General features: G+C 43.5%; 1 protein-coding gene across 1 annotated transcript; it reads right to left on the bottom strand.

Annotated features, from left to right (window-relative positions):
• Positions 1-365: 365 nt before the first annotated feature.
• On the bottom strand, positions 366-21051 carry LOC149348325 (methyltransferase-like protein 22). Its single transcript, XM_089585796.1, has 8 exons — positions 20811-21051; positions 11593-11721; positions 7606-7646; positions 7008-7155; positions 4162-4377; positions 2797-2893; positions 1848-2007; positions 366-545 (listed from the first exon to the last, which is right to left on the bottom strand). Exons 1-8 carry the CDS (start codon positions 20926-20928, stop codon positions 519-521), a joined length of 936 nt encoding a protein of 311 aa, XP_089441922.1. The 5' UTR covers positions 20929-21051; the 3' UTR covers positions 366-518.
• Positions 21052-21966: the final 915 nt, after the last annotated feature.

Here is a 21966-nt window from a genome sequence, read left to right as displayed (position 1 = left end):
ACGAGTGGCTGTGGACAAGACTAATGCCAACATGGATTGCTCTACTATAACTTCACCTTTACTACCGTACTTACCCAGATGTAATGGCATGTAAAACAAAAGAACGCAAATGTAAAGCGAGGAATGAGGCCAGAGTATATGGACGGATGGGTAGAAGCTTATGAACAAAATGGCTTTCACGTACCCTTTCTGTTTCAAGAGAGCCACACAAGGTATTATCAGATAACACTGATATGAAGATAAGCAAGGAATCCCGCCACACCATCAGTGCCTCAATGGTTCGCTCATCCATGTGGAGAGTCATGCCTTCTGGACAAGAGAGGGAACACCCCTCACTGCCGTCTTTTATGTCCCATAAAGAAAAATGCATAAATTAGAATTTATTTACAATATTCAAACAGCACACAAAGGTCCACACCAAGGCCAGCTTGGTGCTTTGAGCAGCTGTGCTTTGCAGGGCTACGCATGTTCGAACTCGCTGGAGTGCCTCATAATGGGCTTGTGTCCTATCTTGCCAGTCAGCTTGGCCTCAGCTGCCACAGCTCCTGCAAGGAGGGACAAGCAGGTAAAAAACTTACGGCATTGGCAAAATGACTACAGATTTTTACAGAACTGAGAACAAGATGACAGCTCTAAGCCTAACCATGCTTTCCTTCAAGCAGGAAAGCGCACAATTGTCGGCAAACATTACTGTTATGATTCCTTTTACTCACACTGATGGGCTATAACACTGAAGGCAGAAGAAAAATAGAAGGCATTCAAGCTCATTTGCTTCTTGCATTTGCAGAAAAAGAACTAATGTAAAGCCACTAAATCCCTGCAGCTCCAGTAACTCTTAGTCCTCACTTTACAATCACTGGAGCAAGTGCTTAAAGGGACACTGAGGAGAAATTGAAGTTGGCTTGTATCGACAGTATACCAGCTCCTGATTACAAAAACGCCACTCATACTGACAACAAAGCTCTTGTAACGTGGAAAAGAGCAAGAACCAAAATACAGGTATCGCCGCCACAGGCCAAACTCGCAAGTACAAGCGTGATGACGTCATAGGACAGAACAGTGTTGCTAGAACCAATGGTTCTAGAAACACTAGAACACAAGAAGCCACGAATCACTGAGGCGCAGCCAATGCGTGCGCTAATCTTCTTGACGTCACCAGATGGCGCCACGTACCCGGCAGCTACGCGCGCGCCTGCAGCATTGGGCAAATCATCGCCTGCTCACCAGCGGTAGGCGGGCTCCCGGTATTCCGCTAACTGTAACAAGGTACACGGTATGCTAAAGCTGTCTATTTGCGAGAACTTCGTTGATGACTTCGAGAACGGGATCCATCGTAACGCTGGCAAAATGCCGGTGCAAACGTAAACGAAGCGACGGCCGCAATAGCCAATAGATGCCTTCAACGTGCGGCCGGCGGTAGCTTTCTTTTCGGCTGCTGCCAGGCCGCACTGCTGGCCGTCATAAATCACGGAGTCTGCGTTACGTCACGTGCACGTCATGTGTCACGTCACTTAGTCCTGTGTCGTCATAAGAGAATCCCAAGTTTGAATCAGAGTGGCGGGAAAAACTTTTTCAACTTCGAATCCAAATTTCTTAGAAATAAATGCATCTTTCGCAGCCGGCCAAGTGGCAACAAAACCATGAAATGCCAAACTATCGGATTTTGCTTTAAAAAAAATATTAATAAAGCTTTCCTCACTGTCCCTTTAAGTTTAAAAAAAAAATTATTATTGTGGAAGAAAGGCAGTACTGAGAATCCAAAGTTACTTATCAAGAGAGCAGTAAGAACAATCTCAAACTATGTTCTAACAGAGGAGATGATATTCATCAGATAAGAGATAACTCACCAGATAAGAGTCCCTGCTGTAGCCGCTGAAGTACTGGGGTATGTCTGAAAGGTCCAAGCTGTTTACTAACCAGCCGTGACTGCGTAGTCTCTCCAGCCACCGTGTAAAGTGGATATGTGACGGGCTAACTGCATCGAGGTCTTCGAGCGTGAAGTTCACCCTGGAAGAAAGTGACTGCTGAAGACTCGCGCCATACATACACACAAACCAGACTGCTTGAGCGTACAATTATATCTGACAGTGCTGTAATTAGATAACCACAGATAGCAAATAATTTTCGGGGAAAAACGGTTGCTTCACTCCAAGTTCCTCAACTGTCAGTGTGACCCTATGTTGTGACATGGCATAATTAAATACCAATAATTGCTCTCGGCTGGCCTATACAGAAGGAAAAAGTCATTTCGAGTATTAATCGGCTGACTTCCATTTTAAAAGATGCGGGTATTAGTACAGACAATTGGATAAAAAGTACCGGATTCTTTGTTTAGCTTCACCGGCTCGTTAAAAACTGATAGAAATGAATTTTACACGGGATTAAGACGTGTTCTAGTTTAATGTTTTCAGCCAACTTTTGCTACACGTGCTTTGATAACGTGGTGGACAGTTTGGCTGTGCTTAACTCAATCCAATTTAATTTGCATGAACTTTAAGCGCTGTAATGTCAGCACAAGCACTTAAAGGGTCTGATCATCAAATATAAAAAAAATATAAAATAACTTCTTAGTATGGACTCCAGGTGTCAAGCTTTACACCTGTTTCAATCACACTATAGATCACACTATACATCACTTGCAACATGTTGCACATTTAGTAATTTGGCTTGAATCAGCTAAAAAAACTGAGTTGGAAGGTTTATAAAAGGTGCAAACAATAAACGGAGCTTGAATGATCACTTATAGTCTTCTCTGCGCACTGCTCCATTAATAAAATGCTGGAAATTAAGCCTAACCTCTTTTCAAGAGCAATGCAGACCGCCTGTTCCGCCCTGGTTACGGCCTTGAGAAGGAGCTCGAAGAGGCAGTCAGTCAAGTGGTCATCGTACACCACTGCAACCAAAACAGATGATCGCCCACTGCAAGTGACCGCGAAAGGATCAGCAATAAAAAAAAAACTTAAGTTGATCGAGCCATGTGTTCTGGACCTCGAAGGTTTCAAATCCTGTGCACATGACAGTGAACAAGATGACATGGTTTAAAACGTTGCAAAGTGCTGTTTGCGTTGCCTACTCCTACTCTATGCAGCCATATTTGTTTTTTGTTTGCAGCATTGGAAGGGTCATTATTAACAAACAAAATTTACCTTATCAGTAGTGCAAATCATCTGTGTGCATAAGGATAAGGCTATCTTGATTTCTTCTGTTTGTCCCTTTCCTGGTAGAGAACTAAGGACAACCAGAACAAATGATAAAAAGAGCGAAAGCCTGACATGGACTTTGCATTTTGATACACAGTTTTAACAAACTACAAACTGAAATGGATCACAATTAAATATCAAGATAAAAGAAAAATGCATAATGAGCCAGAAACAAGTGCAACAATACTTAGCCCTGTGTCTTAAAGGGCCCCTGAAATGATTTTGATGGCCATGTTCTAATGAATGCAGCAAATCTGTAGAGGTGGTCTTTGCAAGTCATCGAGCCAAATTTAGAAGTTGTGCGTGGACCCTATAATTTACAAAAAATTATTTAAAATTGCTGGTCGCATTTGGGCAATACCTTATCATGCATTCTAAGCCACCCATCTCTGATATGGAGTGGGGAATCTGGACGAGCCTTCTCACTGGGCGTGCCCAAGCAGCGTCGGTAGGGCAGGATGCTGTCCTGACCTGTTTTCTTAATTTTTTTTTCTGGCACGTTGGTGAATATGAGTTGACGGGGAGACGAGGAGCATCATGTTTAATTGCCTATATGTTAGAAATTAATGAAGCTGGCTAAAACATTTTTTCGGTGGTGTGATGAGTGATGGAATACCGATCGCCTGTGTACATTTCCTAGTCTTTGTAAATACTGTTTCACGGCCCCTACAAAAAAACACAGAGCAAAAAGTATTGTTCCTGTCCTTTCACACTGATGCAATAGGCATATCACAAAGTGCCAATCTGCTGCTAACTCTGAAGTGTGGAGTTTATCTACCACTATCAGGACCTGTCATGAGAGTGGCAACATATTATATTAAAATATGTGGAATTCACTGTCTGCAAAACACAAACCCAAACCTCTGTATGGTCAAAGAAAAGAGTGCCATTCTTTTAGCCCACTCTTTCTGCATGCTGACATTCCAGGCAAATAATACTGAGATCAAAAGAAAAAATGTACCATCAGCAGCCAAGAAGACATCTGCTTTCCGAAAGTCTTCAACATCTTCCACAGACCACCCGGAGCAGCCCGTTGCAGTCTGCCTCTCGGGAAGCCCACGTTTCCAGTCCAGACACCTGACCCTTGCTGAACCCGGTTTCACATTCAGCGCATCGTAGAAGGCTTGGTTTTGCTCAAGGTTTCTGCGACACAGGTACAAGACCTCTTCCCAGGCATCTGCGAGGTGTTACAGTACATAGATGCTACGAAGCGTGTCACATCTTTTTCTTCTGAGATTACACAACAGATGTGAGCCTGAACAAAGAAAAGCACTGTCTGAAATAAAAAGAACTCGGGCGAGAGGAACAGCACCGAAGACAGCCTGAGGTCAGGCAGGTCGAGCATACAGACGTGCAGGGATAGCAGTGCCGCTGAACAATTTTTCATCTTTGTTTTTACAACTGCCCTCGGGGATAGCTATGCTGCTGAACGAATTTCCATCTTTGTTTTTACAATTGCCCCCGTACAAGAGCCACCCTGGCGACTTATGGCGACAGCAAGATGGCGGGGTCATAGTATGGCCCGAGGCACTGGACATGAACAGTTTTGCGTTCACAGAGATCGGGAGACGACGTGAGGGACTTAACAACATAGTTTGCGGGAGATGTGTGCTTCAGGACGCAATAGGGTCCACGATACTTGGCAAGAAATTTCGAGGACAGACCTGGAGTACTTGATAGCATCCACACACAACTACACAAGAGTGTCAGAGGTGAAGTGTGGTGTAGCACGATTGTTGTCGTGGCGATACTGGGATTCAGTCATGACTGAGCGGGTAATTTGGTGACAGTCTTCTATGTGTTGCACGGCTTCAGAAACGGGTATACTCGGCTCCGTCAAGTTGGCAGGGAAAAATTGTGTCTATTGTGGCAGAGGGCTGACAGGCGTAAAGAAGAAAGAAAAAAAGAGAAGCAGAGAGTAGCGGACAGCATACCCTTATTGTAAGTGTAAGTGGCATACAGGAGGATGAGATCTCAATTCGACTAGTCGAAAGCGATGCGCTTAGAACCTCGAGGGTGCGGTTAAATCACTCGATGAGACCATTGGTCTGCAAATGATAGGCCAAGCTGGTTCAGTGAATTATGTTGCACATGATAAGCGGAGCTTTCATAACACCAAGCAAGATTCTCTGTCACTGAGTAAGACTGGAGTCGATGGAGCGAAGGAACTCTTTGTTAGAGGAGCGTTCAGACGCAGAAGAAGGTGCACTGAGCACTGTCATAACAAGCTGCGGCGTACCATCAGTCTTCTTGCAGATGAGAACAGACTTGATAGGTTTGATGCCAAGACATTTTCCAAGGCGCAAAGTGGAAGAGGAGAGAAATGGGTTAGAGACCAGCAGTACGGAGAGGCCAGTGGATACATGCAGCAAATACGGAGTATGGCAGTGGAAGACACTTGTGTCGCAGAAAAGTATGGGCCGATGTTAAGAGGACAGTGCCATCACTAAGAGGGTCGCAAGAGATGCACAAAGATGGACGAGTACGGAGGAAGGCAAGCATCCACAGCAAGACGAGGGCTTTAACTAATGGAACAGAAGGAGCAGCATCCGGCAAAAGATCGGGCAGAGCAGAGAACCCGACTTCAGCTTGAGCACTATCAATAATAACGGCATGGCGCGACAGGAAATCCCAGCTCAAGATAATAACAGCACGAGAACAGGAAGGCGGAACGATGAACTCAATCGTGCAGAGGAAGTCCTTGATCACGACTCGAGCGGTGCACACTGCACTGGCTTGATGTACTGAGCACTGGTCGCGCACACTGAGAGTCGAGCAATTGGTGGCTTTACTTTTCTTTGACTTGCTGCACAGCGAGGAGTTGTCAGCTGCAGGTGTCAGCTCAGCAAGCACTCAACCTGCTTTGGGTGTTGATGAATTAGCTCCCTCTGCTTGCATAGCTCCTTGAAGCTCTGAAAAAGTGGGCCAACTGCAGCAATGATGCTCAAGTCATGCGCCAACAGCATCTGAAAGGCTCCTTCGTCGATACCCTTCAACTTTTCATCTTGTCAGCTGCCGACATGTGCAGATTCACGAGTTTTCTAAAGTTGACGACATCTTTGATGAGAGTGGTCAAGCTCTCACTGGTCTACTGCAACCGTTTGCTCAAGTGCCATTTGGCGCAGTTTCTTGACAGCCAGGCAACCAAACACTTCTGAGAAGTCCATCTTGAATGGAGGCCAAGTGGTTCTGATTCCACATGTTAGCCACAATGGTAAGATAAAAAATAATGTTACTCAGTTTTGTCTCATCGTCCCATTTGTTCTAGAGGCTCATCTGTTCGTAATATGTGAGCCAATCTTCCACATCATGCTCACCCGTCCCGCTGAAGATGGCAGAATATTTGCCATATTTTTATTCTGCTCAGCCAGGGAAAATTTCACTCCCAGGGCCATCAAAATCATTCCTTTTCACTACCATCAGTGCAAGGTTGGGACATGCTGAAGCAAAAGCGAAGGAAAAATAAGTTACACAGGATCGAGGATTGCCCCTTGATGCCTCTCAGGTGCACAAACTACTGTTGCAATATCTGTCCTAATAATCATACTCTATAAAATTAATTTCTGTTTTCAAAACATTGTATACCTTATGAAAGTATTACAAAAAAATGAATTAACTGAATAAGAAAAGGCAAGCAAATATTTATTTCAATGCTGTACTAGGACAAATGTGCCTGTTCAGATAACTAGACTCCCTTTAACTTTCTTTTTTTTTATTGGGGGGGGGGGGGGGGGTGAAATTTTGATGTGCTAAGAGTTGTGCAGTTAAGTGCACTGAGCTAAAAACTGCAAGATCGCACATACACACCAGTGCAGAGGACAAAATCAGCAAAAGCAGCCGCCACGACACCGCACAGTCCAACGCCGCTGCCCAGCTCGACAACTCCCTTTCCGCAAAGGAGTTCTCTCCCATTGTGAAGGAGGAAGTCCGACATCACCAGAGCAGCCTTCCAAACCTGTAAGACAGAGTTGATCACCTAATCAGCAAACCCACTGAAATTATTTACGTTCAGGTTAACTGTGTGTCAATTTGACTCTGCCTTTTCAACAGCCACATGAAGGTCTACCAGCTTTTGCAACATGTTAACTATGCATCCAACTATGATCCAAGCTACACGCTGCCCTGACACCCAATGACACTTAACCTCAACTGCTCACCACTGAACACTTAATAGTTTAACGTCAAATTTCCTGGTTATTCACCACTGAAAGCTTATTTAACATGCAATTTTCTGGTTACTCTTAGTTATGTGGTACATACACAACCACTTCCTCCCCTTCACAACTGAAACTTCCTTCCTATTGGGTTTTACGCAACAAGCCACTCTGATGACTGAGGCGAACCTCATTTTTGCTACCGCCCTTAAATAGACCTGTGCATAAATTATTATTATTATTATTATTACCTGCAGTCCAACAGTTGGCAGTGTGGTGGCAGGGCAGTGATCTGAAAAATAAAACGAAACCAGTATTGAACGACCCTGGCACTACTATTGTTGTGACATAAGCCTAGAAATAAACGGTGTATAAATAAAAAAACATTGTACTTAAAAAAAGATACATTCTTCATTAATAGGATGCAGCTAGAAACATGTTGTAAGGTGAACTTTAGGTAGTGCAACAGCAAGTGAAATCTGAAAATAATGCAACCAGTAAAAAAATTACTGTTGAATCTGAAAGTAATGCATACAGTAAAAAAACTTTTAAAAAAGGGCATCTCATTTCTTTGTTACAGGTGGCCACATGGCAAGTACAGGATGGAAATGAAGTAACAATAATGATCAGATTTTCCTCAGAGCCCACAGACATACGACCATGTCAACTTCCATGACATTTGCTGGCACCTTTCCTTCACACATGTTAAACATGAGCAATATAAGAAATCAGAATCGGTCATTTCAGTCTCCTCCGAGTTAGAATTTTCGACAGTTGGTTACACAAGTGTGTCTGGACTTGTCAATGTCACGTGAGCCTCAGTGAATTCGAGCCAACAAGAATGAGTAGGTTAGGCTAGCGAAACTCATCAAGTCCAGCAAAGACGCTCACATGCCATCATGAAAATTTTTTTTTAAAACATTTGACAAAATTTGCGATCATGCTACCTGTTGACAATGTGTCTCGTTGAGGCTGTGGAATGCCATTAAAGGACTATAGACACCAAACTTTAGCCTGTGTTTCGAACAAAGCGTTTGACATTTGTATACATGGAGCACCCCATCGTATTTGCCTATGACCACTAAATAATTTATAACTGAATTTCTTCTTGACACTGTTTTGGTTTCGGTTTCACCAGCCGAATAATCGCTATGACGTGTAGTTGAACTTTAGGTCATGTGAGGCATGAAAAAAAGTTGTTGAAATTCTAGCTCTTGAAGCATGCTGGTTTAAGTGCTGCAGTGAGTTAAAAAACTATGTGTCACCATTTATATTGCAGTTTTTCCGTGCCTCATGTAACCTGAAGTTCAACTACACCTCAGAGCCATTGCTCGCTTGATGAAATCAAACCTGAAACAGCATGAGAGGAGAAATTCGATTATAAATTATTTGGCAGTCATAGGCGAATACCATGCTGTGATCCATGTATTTTAATGTGTAATGCATAACTTTAAAAAATAAAACATACAATAACATTAGGTATCTATAGTCCTTTAAGCCTATGAGATCATGTGCCATCATGACACATGACCAAGACACTTTGTAGCAAAAAAGTCTGATACCACATCTAAAGATGCATGATGCTATCTGATAATGTGTCTCAGCAAACCTAAAGAAACCCATTAAGCCCAACAGAGAATTTTAGATGCCACCATGACAATTTCTGCAAAGACATCTGACAAAATGTTTGATGATGATGATATCCAATGATAACATCAGACACTCAACAGAAAATAGTGCCAATCCTAAGCTCTGAGAAAGGAATCCAGTTCACTGGCCTCTCCTTCCGTCAGGCATGTGCCTTTTCCCGACGTGTGTAGAAACAGTCTGGACAAAGCACAGCTGTGCCGATGTGCCACACGTGTGCAGACAGAAAAAAATACAAAACAGCCAAACGAACCAAACAAAACACAATCGAAAGAAGCCTGCCTACTGTTCGAAGCGAGAGGGAAGTGGACAGAGTGTCAAAGAACACCTGCCGAGGCCTCGCATCGTTCGATGCAACAATCAGTTCAGCAGGCTCGGAACGGCAAATGCCTAGCTCTCACAAACATGGGAACTAATCAGCGTAAGTGCGACCATCGAAATGCCTGCAGGAATAACATGTGGTGTCCAGTGACACTTACATACTGTTTTCCTGCTGCACCTATTTGCATTTGTTACCTTGATTAGACACCACAATGGAATGTACTGTTTCTTTGCAGCGTATACAGTGATCTAATGACATACGTGTTGCACACACCCATCTAATCAATAAAGCATCCTTCATTTCAACATATTGTTTAATTGATACACACACCCCTTTGGAGCAGCTGTTGGCAAAGGCTGCTGAACAGGCACAGCAAAGAAATGACGCATCCACACGTCATGCTTGCACGTCTGTGAACGGGTACAGTGTTCGTTGTTTCGTAATCTGGCGACTTGTAGAGGTACGACGCTGTTAAAAGTCATCAATTCCTGGAAGGTGTGACCTATTGTCAGATGGCTTCTGCCCATGGTTTCTTTTCAAAATATCGTCAAATGTAGTTTAACAATGGCAAGAGTAAAGAAACAGTTTCAGCTGTGTCAATCACAACTTGACCCCTTCCATCTTATTCTAGAAAAAAGAAAAAAAAAGAATACGAAGCTTGACACTCAGAACAGCTGCTTTCATGGCATCATTTTGCCTTTGTGAAATGCCTGTTTTCTTTTGCTCAATTTATTTCCACCTAAAGGTTCTTAAAACCTGAGCCTTTTGTGAGAACAGTTCAACTGATAAGAGTGTACTCTTACCTAGTTCATAATGGAAAAGGAGATGCTTTGTGAAGATAGACCTCATCAGAAGCACCAACAAGCCACACAAAAAGGATCATAGTACAGCCCTATACCAATTAGAGAGATTGCCGTTGCCACCACGACCACAGAGGAACTTAGGGCTGACAACAAATTAGCACCTGTGCAATGCACGAATAAGCACTCTTGACAACACTTCAGTGACATTCTATCGACTTTGCTCGAAAGCGACGTCGACATGATTTCGGGTGGGCTTTCGAATGTGCTCATTCTCAGACTTCGGACCGCGTACGTGACTAATGCCCAGCTAAGCCAACACACTGGAAGCCACGTTCCATATTGTTGACTCCACAATGCTGCTGCAGTTCTACACATTTGACAGAGCAGAACTCCCTTTCAACAGATGCACTTGTGAAGCAGATCACAACAGTGAGTCACACTGTGCGTGCGTCAGAAGTCTACAAAGGTTAAAAGGAGACTCCAGCCTGGATTTTAAGCAAGAATAGTGATTTGATTTTCACGCATGAGATGAAGTGTAGCTCACATTAAAGGGTACAGCACAAAATTTCGAACGCGAACAAATGACATGATTTGCTCCATGAGCGTAGGCTTCTAGCAAGTTTCGGTTGCAGGCATTAAGTGGAAAATAATTCCAAATGATTTTGAATGTTGTCCGAAGAGCTGCTCGAAATTTCCACTCACATCAGGTGACATCAAGATGCACCTGCTCCAATTATTGTGGCAGTTTAGCTTCGCCGGTCGACTGTGATGTCAAGGTACACTTCTGAGCTGGCTCCGAAATTGCTCGCACGAAATCATTTGTTATTAATTATTTACACTCTACACTATTGTTTTGAGCTCATTTTCATGATTACTAGGCCCATAGGCCCCTTTCAAGGCAAAGAAATGGACACGCAAAGAATTTGTGTCTGTATCACTTTAATGTTTGAGAAAAGTATACAACAGCTGTATCTTACCGGTACTCACCTATGGGGCAGAAACGTGGAGGCTAACGAAGAGGGTTCAGCTTAAGTTAAGGACAACGCAGCGAGCTATGGAAAGGAAAATGATAGGTGTAACGTTAAGAGATCGGAAGTGGGCGGAGTGGGTGAGGGAACAAATGCTCGTTAATGACATCCTATTGGAAATCAAGAGGAAGAAATGGGCTTGGGCAGGGCATGTAATGCGAAGGCAAGATAACCGCTGGTCCTTAGCTGTAATGGAGTGGATTCTAAGAGAAGGCAAGCGTAGCAGGGGGCGGCAGAAAGTTAGGTGGGCGGATGAGATTAAGAAGTTTGCGGGGATACGGTGGCTGCAACTGGCAAAGGACAGGGTTAATTGGAGAGACATGGGAGAGAGAGGCCTTTGCCCTGCAGTGGGTGTAGTCAGGCTGATGATGATGAGGAATGTCTGAAGCACGATGGCAGCTCAGAATGCTGCCAGTAGTGCGAGGTCAATGCCCTCACCCAACAATACTTCGGTGCTGCTTCGGATCCGTGTCACATCGAGGTCCCCATCTTCATCCAAGGCCAAGCACCCTAGATTAGCCATCTCCACGTGGGTGTCCAACTTCACATGCAGTCGTGACTGCGCCACTGAAACATTGTTGTATTGCAAAATTACCTATGAAAATAAAAAATAAAGCCATCCAAGCAACAGCTACAAGAGAATGTTGCCGTAAAAACGTGAAGAAAGATACTTTATCCCCATTTGCATAGCAACAAACTCGGTTCAGTGTATTTTCTGGTGCACATCTCTGCTTTTGTGTGGCCACTTCATCAAGTCAAAAACAGCAACCGAGCCACACTATACTTTCTGTATTTTTACTAGCCACTATAAACAGCATATCTTTCAATCATTTTTTAACAAAGAAGACAGCAGCAAGAACAAGACACAGAACAATAGAAGCATAGAGACTGCCACCATACTTTATTTGGACTAATTTATTTGCGGCACTCCCATCAGAATTAAATGCATTTTTTGTCAATGCGTATGAGGCATCTGTAACTACTAGTTACTAAAGATAAAATATTTTATACATCAAACTGTCTTTCTAACGCTATAGTGGACTTGGACGAGCCAGGCTTGTCATAAGCAGACTGTCATTTCTGGCTCATGATGACTCCAGACTGTCATGTGTTTTCTGGCACACTGTGTCCAGTTTAGGGCTCATGCAATGCATTTTTTTGGTTTGCCAACAGATGACAGCACAAGTAATAAATTACCATTTTGGTACCATTTTCGAAAAAAAAAAAAGTTGCGTTATGTGGCTAAGTTTTGCTTTTTCCTAGATGGTTGACACTGAAGATTCACTTACACAGATCTGCGTGCGCTTCTTTTATCAGATACACCTCGAGAAACTTGTGCACATCTTTCGAATTTCCCCGATCAATGTTGCTGTTGTTAAGAAACCATGGCATGCAAGCTCATTTGCATACATGTAAAGGCAAATCCTGTAATGCAAATGTAATGCAATTTCCCAAGAAGGCCCGTCCCTATCTTCTTGCCTTGTGTCTTGTTTCTGCTGGTTTCTTCAGTGTCAGCCACCAATAAACTGGCAGTACAGTTCACTTTACTGAATAAATTTACAGTCTGCCTAGCCAGCACTCCAGCTGAAAACTTAAGGGGGGACGAGGGTCTTAAAACTAACTTTTTTATTTATGGCTAGAATCTCATAAAATTATGCACTAAGATGCGTTTTGCTCTTCTCATTTCAAATATGTAATCATAATTGAGCTGATGATCTTAAATCTTACAAAGTCTAGAATGTAATTAGGTAATTTCTTACGCAGCTTTAATGAACTTTCTCATTGCATTTTGTTGCTTTTATTTACATGAATTGATAGCCAGAGAGTTCCCACACCCTATGACATTCTTTGTTCTTTGTGGCATGACATCCTGACGTACTATGTCGAGAGTAAAAGGTCCCAGTATTTTACACTGCAACTCGTTAAGCTAATTGTAAATTGCTATTTATATGTGGCCTAAACAAGAAAAGTAAGAATGTCATCGGGTAAGGGAATTTTCTGGCTATCAATTCATGTAATTAAAAGCAACAAAATGCAGTGAGAAAGTTTATTAAAGCTGTGTAAGAAATTACCAAATTACCCTCTAGAATTTAAGATAACTTTTAATTTAAGACCACCAGCTCAATTATGACTACATTTTTGAAATCAGAAGAGAAAAACGCATCTGTGTGCAAAATTTTATGAGATTCTAACCACAAATAAAAACGTAAGTTTTAAGACCCTCGTCCCCCTTAATGCTCTTTCTACAAACGTGCTCAAAACATGCCACTAGCAGTTCAGCACCAACATTAGCTATTTATACATTCGGCTTTCCATAATTCAAAACTCGAAGGGAACCGAAATCATGCTCACATTATGCACGGTTTGAATTAGGAAAGCTTTTTAATACGCTCGATGTTCTTGGCTCCAAAATGTCAGTTTTAACTAAAGGGCTCGCACATCGACTTAAGAAGCGCACCACGGAATTGAATATGCATGTGCAACGATGTTGTCACCACTATCGATCACAAAAATGGGATAGCCGAAGAAGCGATTTGTCACAAAAATCAGATCCTGCCTTAATACGTCTCGTGCGTCGGCCCCCCCCTAGGCAATTATCGAAAAGGTCACATTAGATGCTAACAGCACGTGTACTTCCGTGAAGTAAGCATTGAAAATGGAAGGATAATGATCCGACCATTTGGTAAGTGCGTCAAATCATAACAGAAATGCCCCTGTTAAGAGAGCAAATTAAGAATTAAAGGCGAGGAATGTAAAAATTTGGTTGCATGTTCTTTCTCTGAAATGATGCACAAGACATTGATAAACATGGATCGCCATGTAGTATCTATCCTAGTCCAGTAAATAATATATAATACAAGTTTTTCTCTCTAGTCGTTTCCGTTCCAACTGTCAAATGATCACTATGATATCACTGATGAGTTGAGACAATGGTGAGGTCACGGGAGGCGTACAAAAATTGCAGTGAAATACTTGTTTGTTCATTTGATGTTATTTCAACTTCTGGGGCAGGTTGGCATAAGAGCTGGAATACACATTAAATGATAAAGTAGAGTTTTTATCGCAGTTTTCATATGCTTCACGTAAACTCAACATTGTCTCAAAGAAACAAACCGAGAGAAAAACTGAATCAAATTATTTAGCCGGTGCAGGCAAATACCACATGGTGAGCTCTGTATACTGATGTTTCACGCAGCATTCCTAAGGAAAAAAAAAAGCTCACCCAAAAAATTCCGTGTCCTTAGTTCTTTAATATATCTGGCAAAACTAATACGAAGATTAGCAGTAGTAAATTGTAGCCCTGTAGTACAGCAAGTTGTCACTGCTATTACTGACCGAACCGGATACTGAGTAATAGCTTTATTGACTGCAGTAATCGTAGCAAACAGTGAACACACGTATAGACATCTTAAGAAAATTCTTGCGATTAACAACCAACAACATAAACATTAGTCCAATTTTTAGGGCAACCCCCCAAGGTGGAGTAGATTTGAAATAAGGGAGCAATTATTCATTGTCGTCCCCCCGAGCGCAGCCATACCAGGACCAAAACGAATTTTTCTTTAACTACAAAGTTTCTGAGAAAGCTGTATAGCCTTCCTTTGTAGCCCTATGGCTGCGCTCGGGTGGACGACAATGAGTAATTACTCCCTTATAACATAAACATTACTATACTTCGCAGAGAAGGCAACTGTGCCATCCATATGTGTCCTCAGACAATTACTACGTTCACTGAGGTTTCAGACCAGAGCCCCACAATCGCGATGTTGCACGGCATCCGCATATGCCCAGAACTAGGGCTACGTGTACGAAGAGGAATGGCAGGCCCCGAGCAATGATATCAGCTGCACTGTTACATGAAACAGCCATCTGCAAAAAGAAAAGCTGGCTACTAGAAAACGGGCGCAGAGTGGCCCATCCATCATGTCGAGCAACAATAGAACAGGCGCCCGAACCCCCTCGAGTTGGCGCAAAGATGACGTAGCCTGCAGTCGGAAGCCTCTTCCTACCGGAACGAGTGTGGCAATGCAATACATGCGAAATGAGACCACTCGTGGCTTAACAAGCGCTCAAAGGAATCGAATATGCATGTACAATGACTTCATCAACGCTATCGGCCGCAAAACAGGGATAGTCGAAGAAGCGATTTGTCACAAATTTGTCACAAAAATCAGTCCCACTCAGGCAATTATCAAAAGGGTCACATTAGATGCTAATAGCACTTGTACTTCCGCAGTGACACGTCTTCGTACGGTATCTTTTGACACGTCTTCGTACGGTAGTTTAGTGGTATCTGTGCCAAGACACACTGCTCTCAACAACCGCGACGCGAAACCTGGGACATGATGGGCTAGCTTAGATCACTGCTTCGTTTTTTTAATGCACCACAACGTGGATATAGCCGGGCTGACCTCTCCTTTATTCATTGAAGTCTCTCTCTCACAACGTGCATCTCTGAATGTGTGATCCATTTTGGTTTTCAACATGATGTCCAATCACAGTCGATTATCAATCGCAGTCAACTAAACCACAACTGCAATTTTCAATACTGTGAACGGACAGAAAGCTAGTATCATCGATCACAGAACAAACGCGAGTCGATGAATTCAAACTGAAATTATGAAACTGGAGTGCACCTGACAAGGTTATGTCATCTGGAGAAAAGACAACTGATGGTCTCTTAGGGAGGCAGGTGTCGTCATGAGTGGAAAAAAGGCGGGTGTAGCTACTAGGTTATGAAATTCAAAAGAATACAGCGGTTGTGGCCAGTGCAGGACAAAGAAAACTGGCAAATACTGCGAGACATTTTTGAAATAGGAAGTAAAGTAAAAGCCCAGCTGACGATGACAATAACTACTGATAACTAGTGCCGGTAAGCAGCGTATCAGGCAGTTGGGGGCGCCGGTACCGGGATGCTGAGTTACCAAGCACAGGTACTATGCTGACCTGCCTTCATAGCAATGCTTGCACCATAGGTGCCGGCATAAAGCACTACACAAAAAGAACTAAAGTCTTTTCTGGTGCTATGCAGCACTATTTAAAGACATGTACGGATAATGTCTCCACCGATTCTGCCGACATAATACAGCTGCCACACAATAGAGTTACAAGCTTGAAATATCTATGCAGCCCCAGCTCCTTCCCCAAAGCTTCCGGGAAAAAAATAAACCTTCTGACCAATACCAGAATGCTACGATGACCGGAATATACTGACGCAAGCAAAGCGAAGACTGAAAACAGAAAACACAGACGATTCTTATACATGTGGCAAATATAATAACATGTTCTTAGCATATTTACGTCATCAGCTGCTTGTGTCACAGATCTTTCGCGAGAAAAAGCCTTTCCTTTTATTCTGATTGTCACTGTACTGTTTCGTTTTCCCATTGCTGAACACGTGTGTGGACAAAAGAAGTGTGCTTCACCCAAGCTTTTGTAGCTAGGGCTAGATTTCTTGCAACAAGCAGCGCGGTAAAAAAAAAAAAGACGCACGCTGCAAAGACATACAGAAATTCAGAATCCAAGGAATTTCCAGAATTTTTCGCAGCCTAAAGACCTTCCACAAAAATGTTATTTATGCGAAGTATGAACATGTGTTGCTGTCAAGGCCGTTCAAACAATAAGGGGTGACATTTCAGATAACAGTGGCTTTTAAGCAAATTCAACAAAATCCATAGAAGTCGATCACTCGCAGAAGGCAACGTGTAAGCAACTACAGACACAGTTTAAGTACTTGGATTGGAACCGTCGCTAATCCTTAGCTGAAAACAGGAAAGCCTGCAAATGTCTGTATCATCGGTTAAAGATGACCTTCATTTTGCTTGAATTACAAATTGTCTTACACGACGCTGCCCTCGCTGTATACTTATTCCGAACGAAAACCATTTCTGTAGCAGCTGATTTTTTTCTTTAGTATTTGTTTAATGGCCATGACACAGGAAAGCTACTACTAAGCTGACAAAAATGTCAGACCCCCAAAAAATAATGAAATTCTTAAAAAAAAGAAAAGCTTTCCTTTGTAGCCGTATGGCTGCGCTTGGGTGGACGGAAATGAGCAATTACTCCCTTATTACAAATCTACTCAGTCTCGGAGGATTTCCCTAAACATATTGTTACGCCCAGGGTTTATTGAGACTGGGACGGAGGACTGAAAGCAGCTGGGTCCGCTTGCCGAGCACGAGACTAACACTGTCCCCACTTCGAGCTATTGATCAATTCGCTCTCGCCCTACCATATATTAGCCGTCCGGTTAGCTTAATTGGTAGAGTGCCTGGTCCGATAAAGCGGTGGTCCTGGATTCGAACCTCGGACCATGACAAATTTTTCTTTAATTGCGAAGTTTCTGTAGCAGCTGTATAGCTTACCTCTGTAGCTATATGGCTGCACTTAAGTGGATCCCAATGAGTAACTTGCTCCCTAATATGAAATCTACTCCACCTTGGGCGATTCCCCTAAACATATGACCGACCAGAACCCAACCCAACACAACTCTTTTATAAAAGCGCAAAGAGGGAAATAATTTAATGAGATGTTTCGCGACTCACTACCGCAGGGAATTAGCTACCTGTGTAAACACTTCTCTGTGGAAGCAAATCATAGAACAGCGTATACTAAAGGACATAAATTAAATGAATGGGCGCGGAAAGAGGCAAAAAGGAAGACGGAAAGTTACACGTTAATCAGTCTGTGGAATTCTCTTTCTTTTTTTTCTTGCGTGTTACCTATTTTTCCTTTATCGTATGCGCGGGTATGCACGGTGAATGCTACTCTATCAGCCCTACCGCCGTGTGCTCAGACAAAACCCTCAAGGAAGAGCACGGCTGAACTCAAAAAACAAAAAAGGAGCTGCTCCATACATACACTGTCACAGCTGTGACAAGTTCGCTCAGCACGACAACTTCTAGTCGGGCAGGAAAATATAAACAAGTTGCACTTCCCAAAGGGTCATGCGAGCAACCGTAGCTGCTGCACACTTGAAAACGAACGTACCAGCTGCCGCTTGCCGCCACAGTCAAAAGAACTGTGTTCCATGTAAGCAGCTGCTATATGTGTGCGTTAAAAACCATCTCGCCGTCAAACCAAACAGCGAGAGAGGACAGAGCAGATGTGAGACGTGTCTGTTGCTCCCTTTACCCCGTGCACTGACACTTTGTGAAGAAAAGGAAAACTCGGATTTTTTTTTACCCTTGGCTGAGGCGAAGAAATGACAGCAATACCCATTGTTTCCAGTTACAGCTATCTGTTTCACATGCATCAACCACCATTTGGTAGCAATTCTGCAAAGAAAAATTATCTACAAAGGCCTGACACTTCCAAACATAGCAAAGAAACGTTTTTCTGGTTCCTTTCCTGCTAGTTACTGTGCACCACATTTTGATTTCTGAGGTTAATGTACAGGCGCGGCCATAAGTAAACGGAGCACGTCATTGCGTTCGAAGTGCAATCACGCTTTTTCCATCGGTAATGAAGAAGCGTTGTTTGTCTACAAGAAAGCCCATTAACCTCCGCTACCAGCATGCGCGTACCACTGCTGGAAATTTCAATTAGGTGACGCGTGAAAAATATTCGAAGACAATTGCGTGCTCTGTTTACTTTTGTACGCGCCTGTACCTTTTGTTTACATTCTTTGAATACACACACTGTCTCCAAGCCTGAATTTGCCCGTCTCATCTCCCCATCTCTTGGTAGCACTCCAGTCTTTGTTCGCGTTGTAACCATTCTACTACTCTTAAAGAGGTTGTTAGTCCTACTCAAAACATCATAAACAAGCCTTATTGCAGTAAAACCTCATCCCGTAACATAAGGGCACCTCTGAAGTTAATTTCTAGACAACCACAAGACTACAAGCACACTTTTCACTAACTGGCCAAAACTGCAGAAAGCTGCATGAAACTTAATGTAGTCACACTACAACAATTTCAAGCGCTTTTGGAGCACAACACAGTTACTTTCTTTCTCTGTACACTGAGCTTGTAAAACATGTTCCAGCATGCCAAAGGTATTTCATTTTCATCTTTTTGTTTAATAAAGACATCCATGAACAATGGTTTGGTTTGGTTTATGGGGTTTAACGTCCCAAAGCGACTGAGGCTATGAGAGACGCTGTAGTGGAGGGCTCCGGAAATTTCGACCACCTGGGGTTCTTTAACGTGCACTGACATCGCACAGTACACGGGCCTCTAGAATTTCGCCTCCATAGAAATTCAACCACCGCGGCCGGGATCGAACCCGTGTCTTTCGGGTCAGCAGTCGAGCACCATAACCACTCAGCCACCGCGGCGGCTTCTATGAACAATGAAAAGATGTAAGCAGCATGGAAGCATAGTGATGCAGCTTCACCTAAAGCAACTGTAAAAGCAGTGTTGTTTCTGCTGTCATATAGTTTTATTGTGAACAGGACCATTTTCAACAATCCATGCAAATTATAAGCTTGAAGATGACTTAGTAAACAACATGGACAGAGAAATGAAGTGTAATACAACCTTCATCAGGGGCACCAACTAGCCCAGTTGTCCATCTCAGTCAAAATTATCAACATGCATTTTTTGTCCGTCTGTTCTTTCCATTCACAAATGCAGCAACCTATCGACGCACAGCTGTGAAGTGCCATGAGCAACTGAATTTCCAGTAAGCAGGGTAGTTTAAAATCATCACAGGCAGCCAAACTACGTTCGCTGTAGGTCAAAGCCGCCTCCCGCTGCTCTCCAAGCATTCTCCCATACCCCCGTGCTAGCCACAGTCAGTCTATCCTGGCAAACTTCGCATTTGTCCGTCCAATTTCTTACTCATTCAAAATGCTAGCCAATGGCCAGTACCACTAACAAACTGCCAGTGACCTGTTCATCACATTTCCCATCCCACGTACCCGTCTAGTTTTAAATTTCCACCAGGGTACCGTTAACTCTCGTTTTTCCCTATGTAGCTTTCATCCTGCATTCCAAGGCCTCTCCTCTGTATTTTTTTCTTTTAGTTGAACACAACCAGACTGGTGACTTTGAAATGTTTTTGCATTCTCTCCCGAAATAGACCTGATGCACCTGTTTTAGTCGGAGCAAAGCAATGCCACCGACACGTGGCAGTCGCTTTCAACTACTGCTGGTTCGGCACTTTAGTTACGGAGCGACCCGCTTGTAAGGGGGCAACCGTAGCGAGAATTGCACGTTAACGCTAAAACTATGCCAGCATGGCCTCTGCAGCTATTATCGCTTTTAGACACGTCTTGCGCTACGCTGCTTACTGAATTATCTGAGACAGTCATCAAGCTGAGTGGCGAATATGGTTGAATTTATTTTGAAGCACGATCGATGCTAAAAAAGTGAAGGTGTTTTGAAGCCGTTTTTAAGCTCCTGCCCCCACATGAAACTAGAGAACGAAGGTCTTTAGACAGATAACCCCGAGGAAGCCTCACCATATGTTAACAATGGAAGACACACTGAGGAGATGGTTTGGTGTTCAGAACCCAGCATGATATGGAAATTTGTGAGAACGCTGACCGCTCTCGCAAGAGTGTGCGAAATCACGGGCTAAATTCGCGTAACCAGTGTAATATGTCATTGCGCAGCTTTCTATTGTCTCGCACACAAAACAGGACTGTTATTAAGAAACATGTCTCTCTTTCTTTTTATCCGACGATCGTGAGCACGCTATTTGACTACCTCGTAGCCGGCTCTTGAGGGCTTCTGGCACCAAATCAAGCAACGGGTCGTCCGAACTCTTGACGATGTTGTCGGAGTCGACGTGGACTTCCGACACCACAATCTCGTCATCTTGCATACTTTCAGAAAGTTTAGTCGAGGTCAATAGCGAGTCGGCGATAACGTGCACACGAGAAGCATGTTCGGCCGGAAAACCACGCACGCAGCGAAAAAAACAAACGCTCCGCCGCCGCCGTAGCCGGACGCAACGTTTCTAGATAAAGACAGTTGGGAAACTTCGCCGGCGAGCCAAAGAGCAGAGCGGCCCCACGCGATCGCCGTCTAGGCGGTGGCGCTGCGGTCGCTTTAGGATGAGCGCGTCGTCTGCTACTGCCAGCTTGAGGAGCGTCGGAAGGAGATTGCTCGCGTCCGTTAAAAAAAAACAACGTATTTAAGGAATATTACCCGCCCGAGGAATATTATCAATATAAACTACGAAGAGGCAAGCGGTACGTCATGTTTCTCTAAACCGCAGAAAGAAGGGCTTCCGGTTTTTTCCGATATTTACCGCCCAAAAGCTCAACCTCGAGCATCCTGCCCTCACGTACCCCAGACGTGGAGCGCACGCGGACTTCGCAATTCGTAGATGAGCGCGGCTAGAAGCAGCCGCCCCCGGCGCAGACGATGCGAGGCGCGAACTAACGTTAATCATTCGCACAGCAAACAGTGACCAAGCGCAGTAAATGGGCGCCGCGGCGGTGAAGAGAAATCGTGGCCTCTGAGATCAAGCGCGGTGTTAAAGTACCGATGCTTTAGCTGGTCACGGAGGCCATGGAAAACAACGCGGTACTCCCACCACCCAAGAGATGGCGCTCGCATCTCTTTGAGATGAAATCGGCGACAGAAAGGGGCCGCATACCCGGAGAGAGTTTTCCAACTGTCTTTATCTAGAAACGTTGGCCGGACGCGGAGATCGTGCCGTATACCCTAATTATTCTACAGAGTGAACTTACTCATTTTCGTATTACTAAAAACAGTCCTTCTGCTAAATAAATTAAGTCACTACAAGGCATAAAATATTTTAAAGTTTACACATTATTATAAGTTAAATGTAGCTTATTTGTTTTGAAAGTATGAGTGTAAACATAAACTTTTAAAATACGCAACTGCTGACTAG

This window comes from Amblyomma mixtum, chromosome 4 (assembly GCF_055824585.1).
Source record: "Amblyomma mixtum isolate Tamu chromosome 4, ASM5582458v1, whole genome shotgun sequence".
Classification (NCBI taxonomy): domain Eukaryota; kingdom Metazoa; phylum Arthropoda; class Arachnida; order Ixodida; family Ixodidae; genus Amblyomma; species Amblyomma mixtum.
The sequence above is the reverse complement of the archived record's forward strand: the minus strand, read 5'-3'. Positions and strand labels throughout refer to the sequence as shown.

Excerpts from the sequence above, each read along its gene's own strand:
- LOC149348325 (XM_089585796.1), bottom strand. The coding sequence starts at position 20,928 with ATGCAAGATGACGAGATTGTGGTGTCGGAAGTCCACGTCGACTCCGAC. Across the intron at positions 7,156-7,605 it reads TGCCAACTGTTGGACTGCAG|GTTTGGAAGGCTGCTCTGGT; the intron begins GTAATAATAATA and ends TCTGTCTTACAG. Across the intron at positions 546-1,847 it reads ACAGCAGGGACTCTTATCTG|GAGCTGTGGCAGCTGAGGCC; the intron begins GTGAGTTATCTC and ends CCCTCCTTGCAG.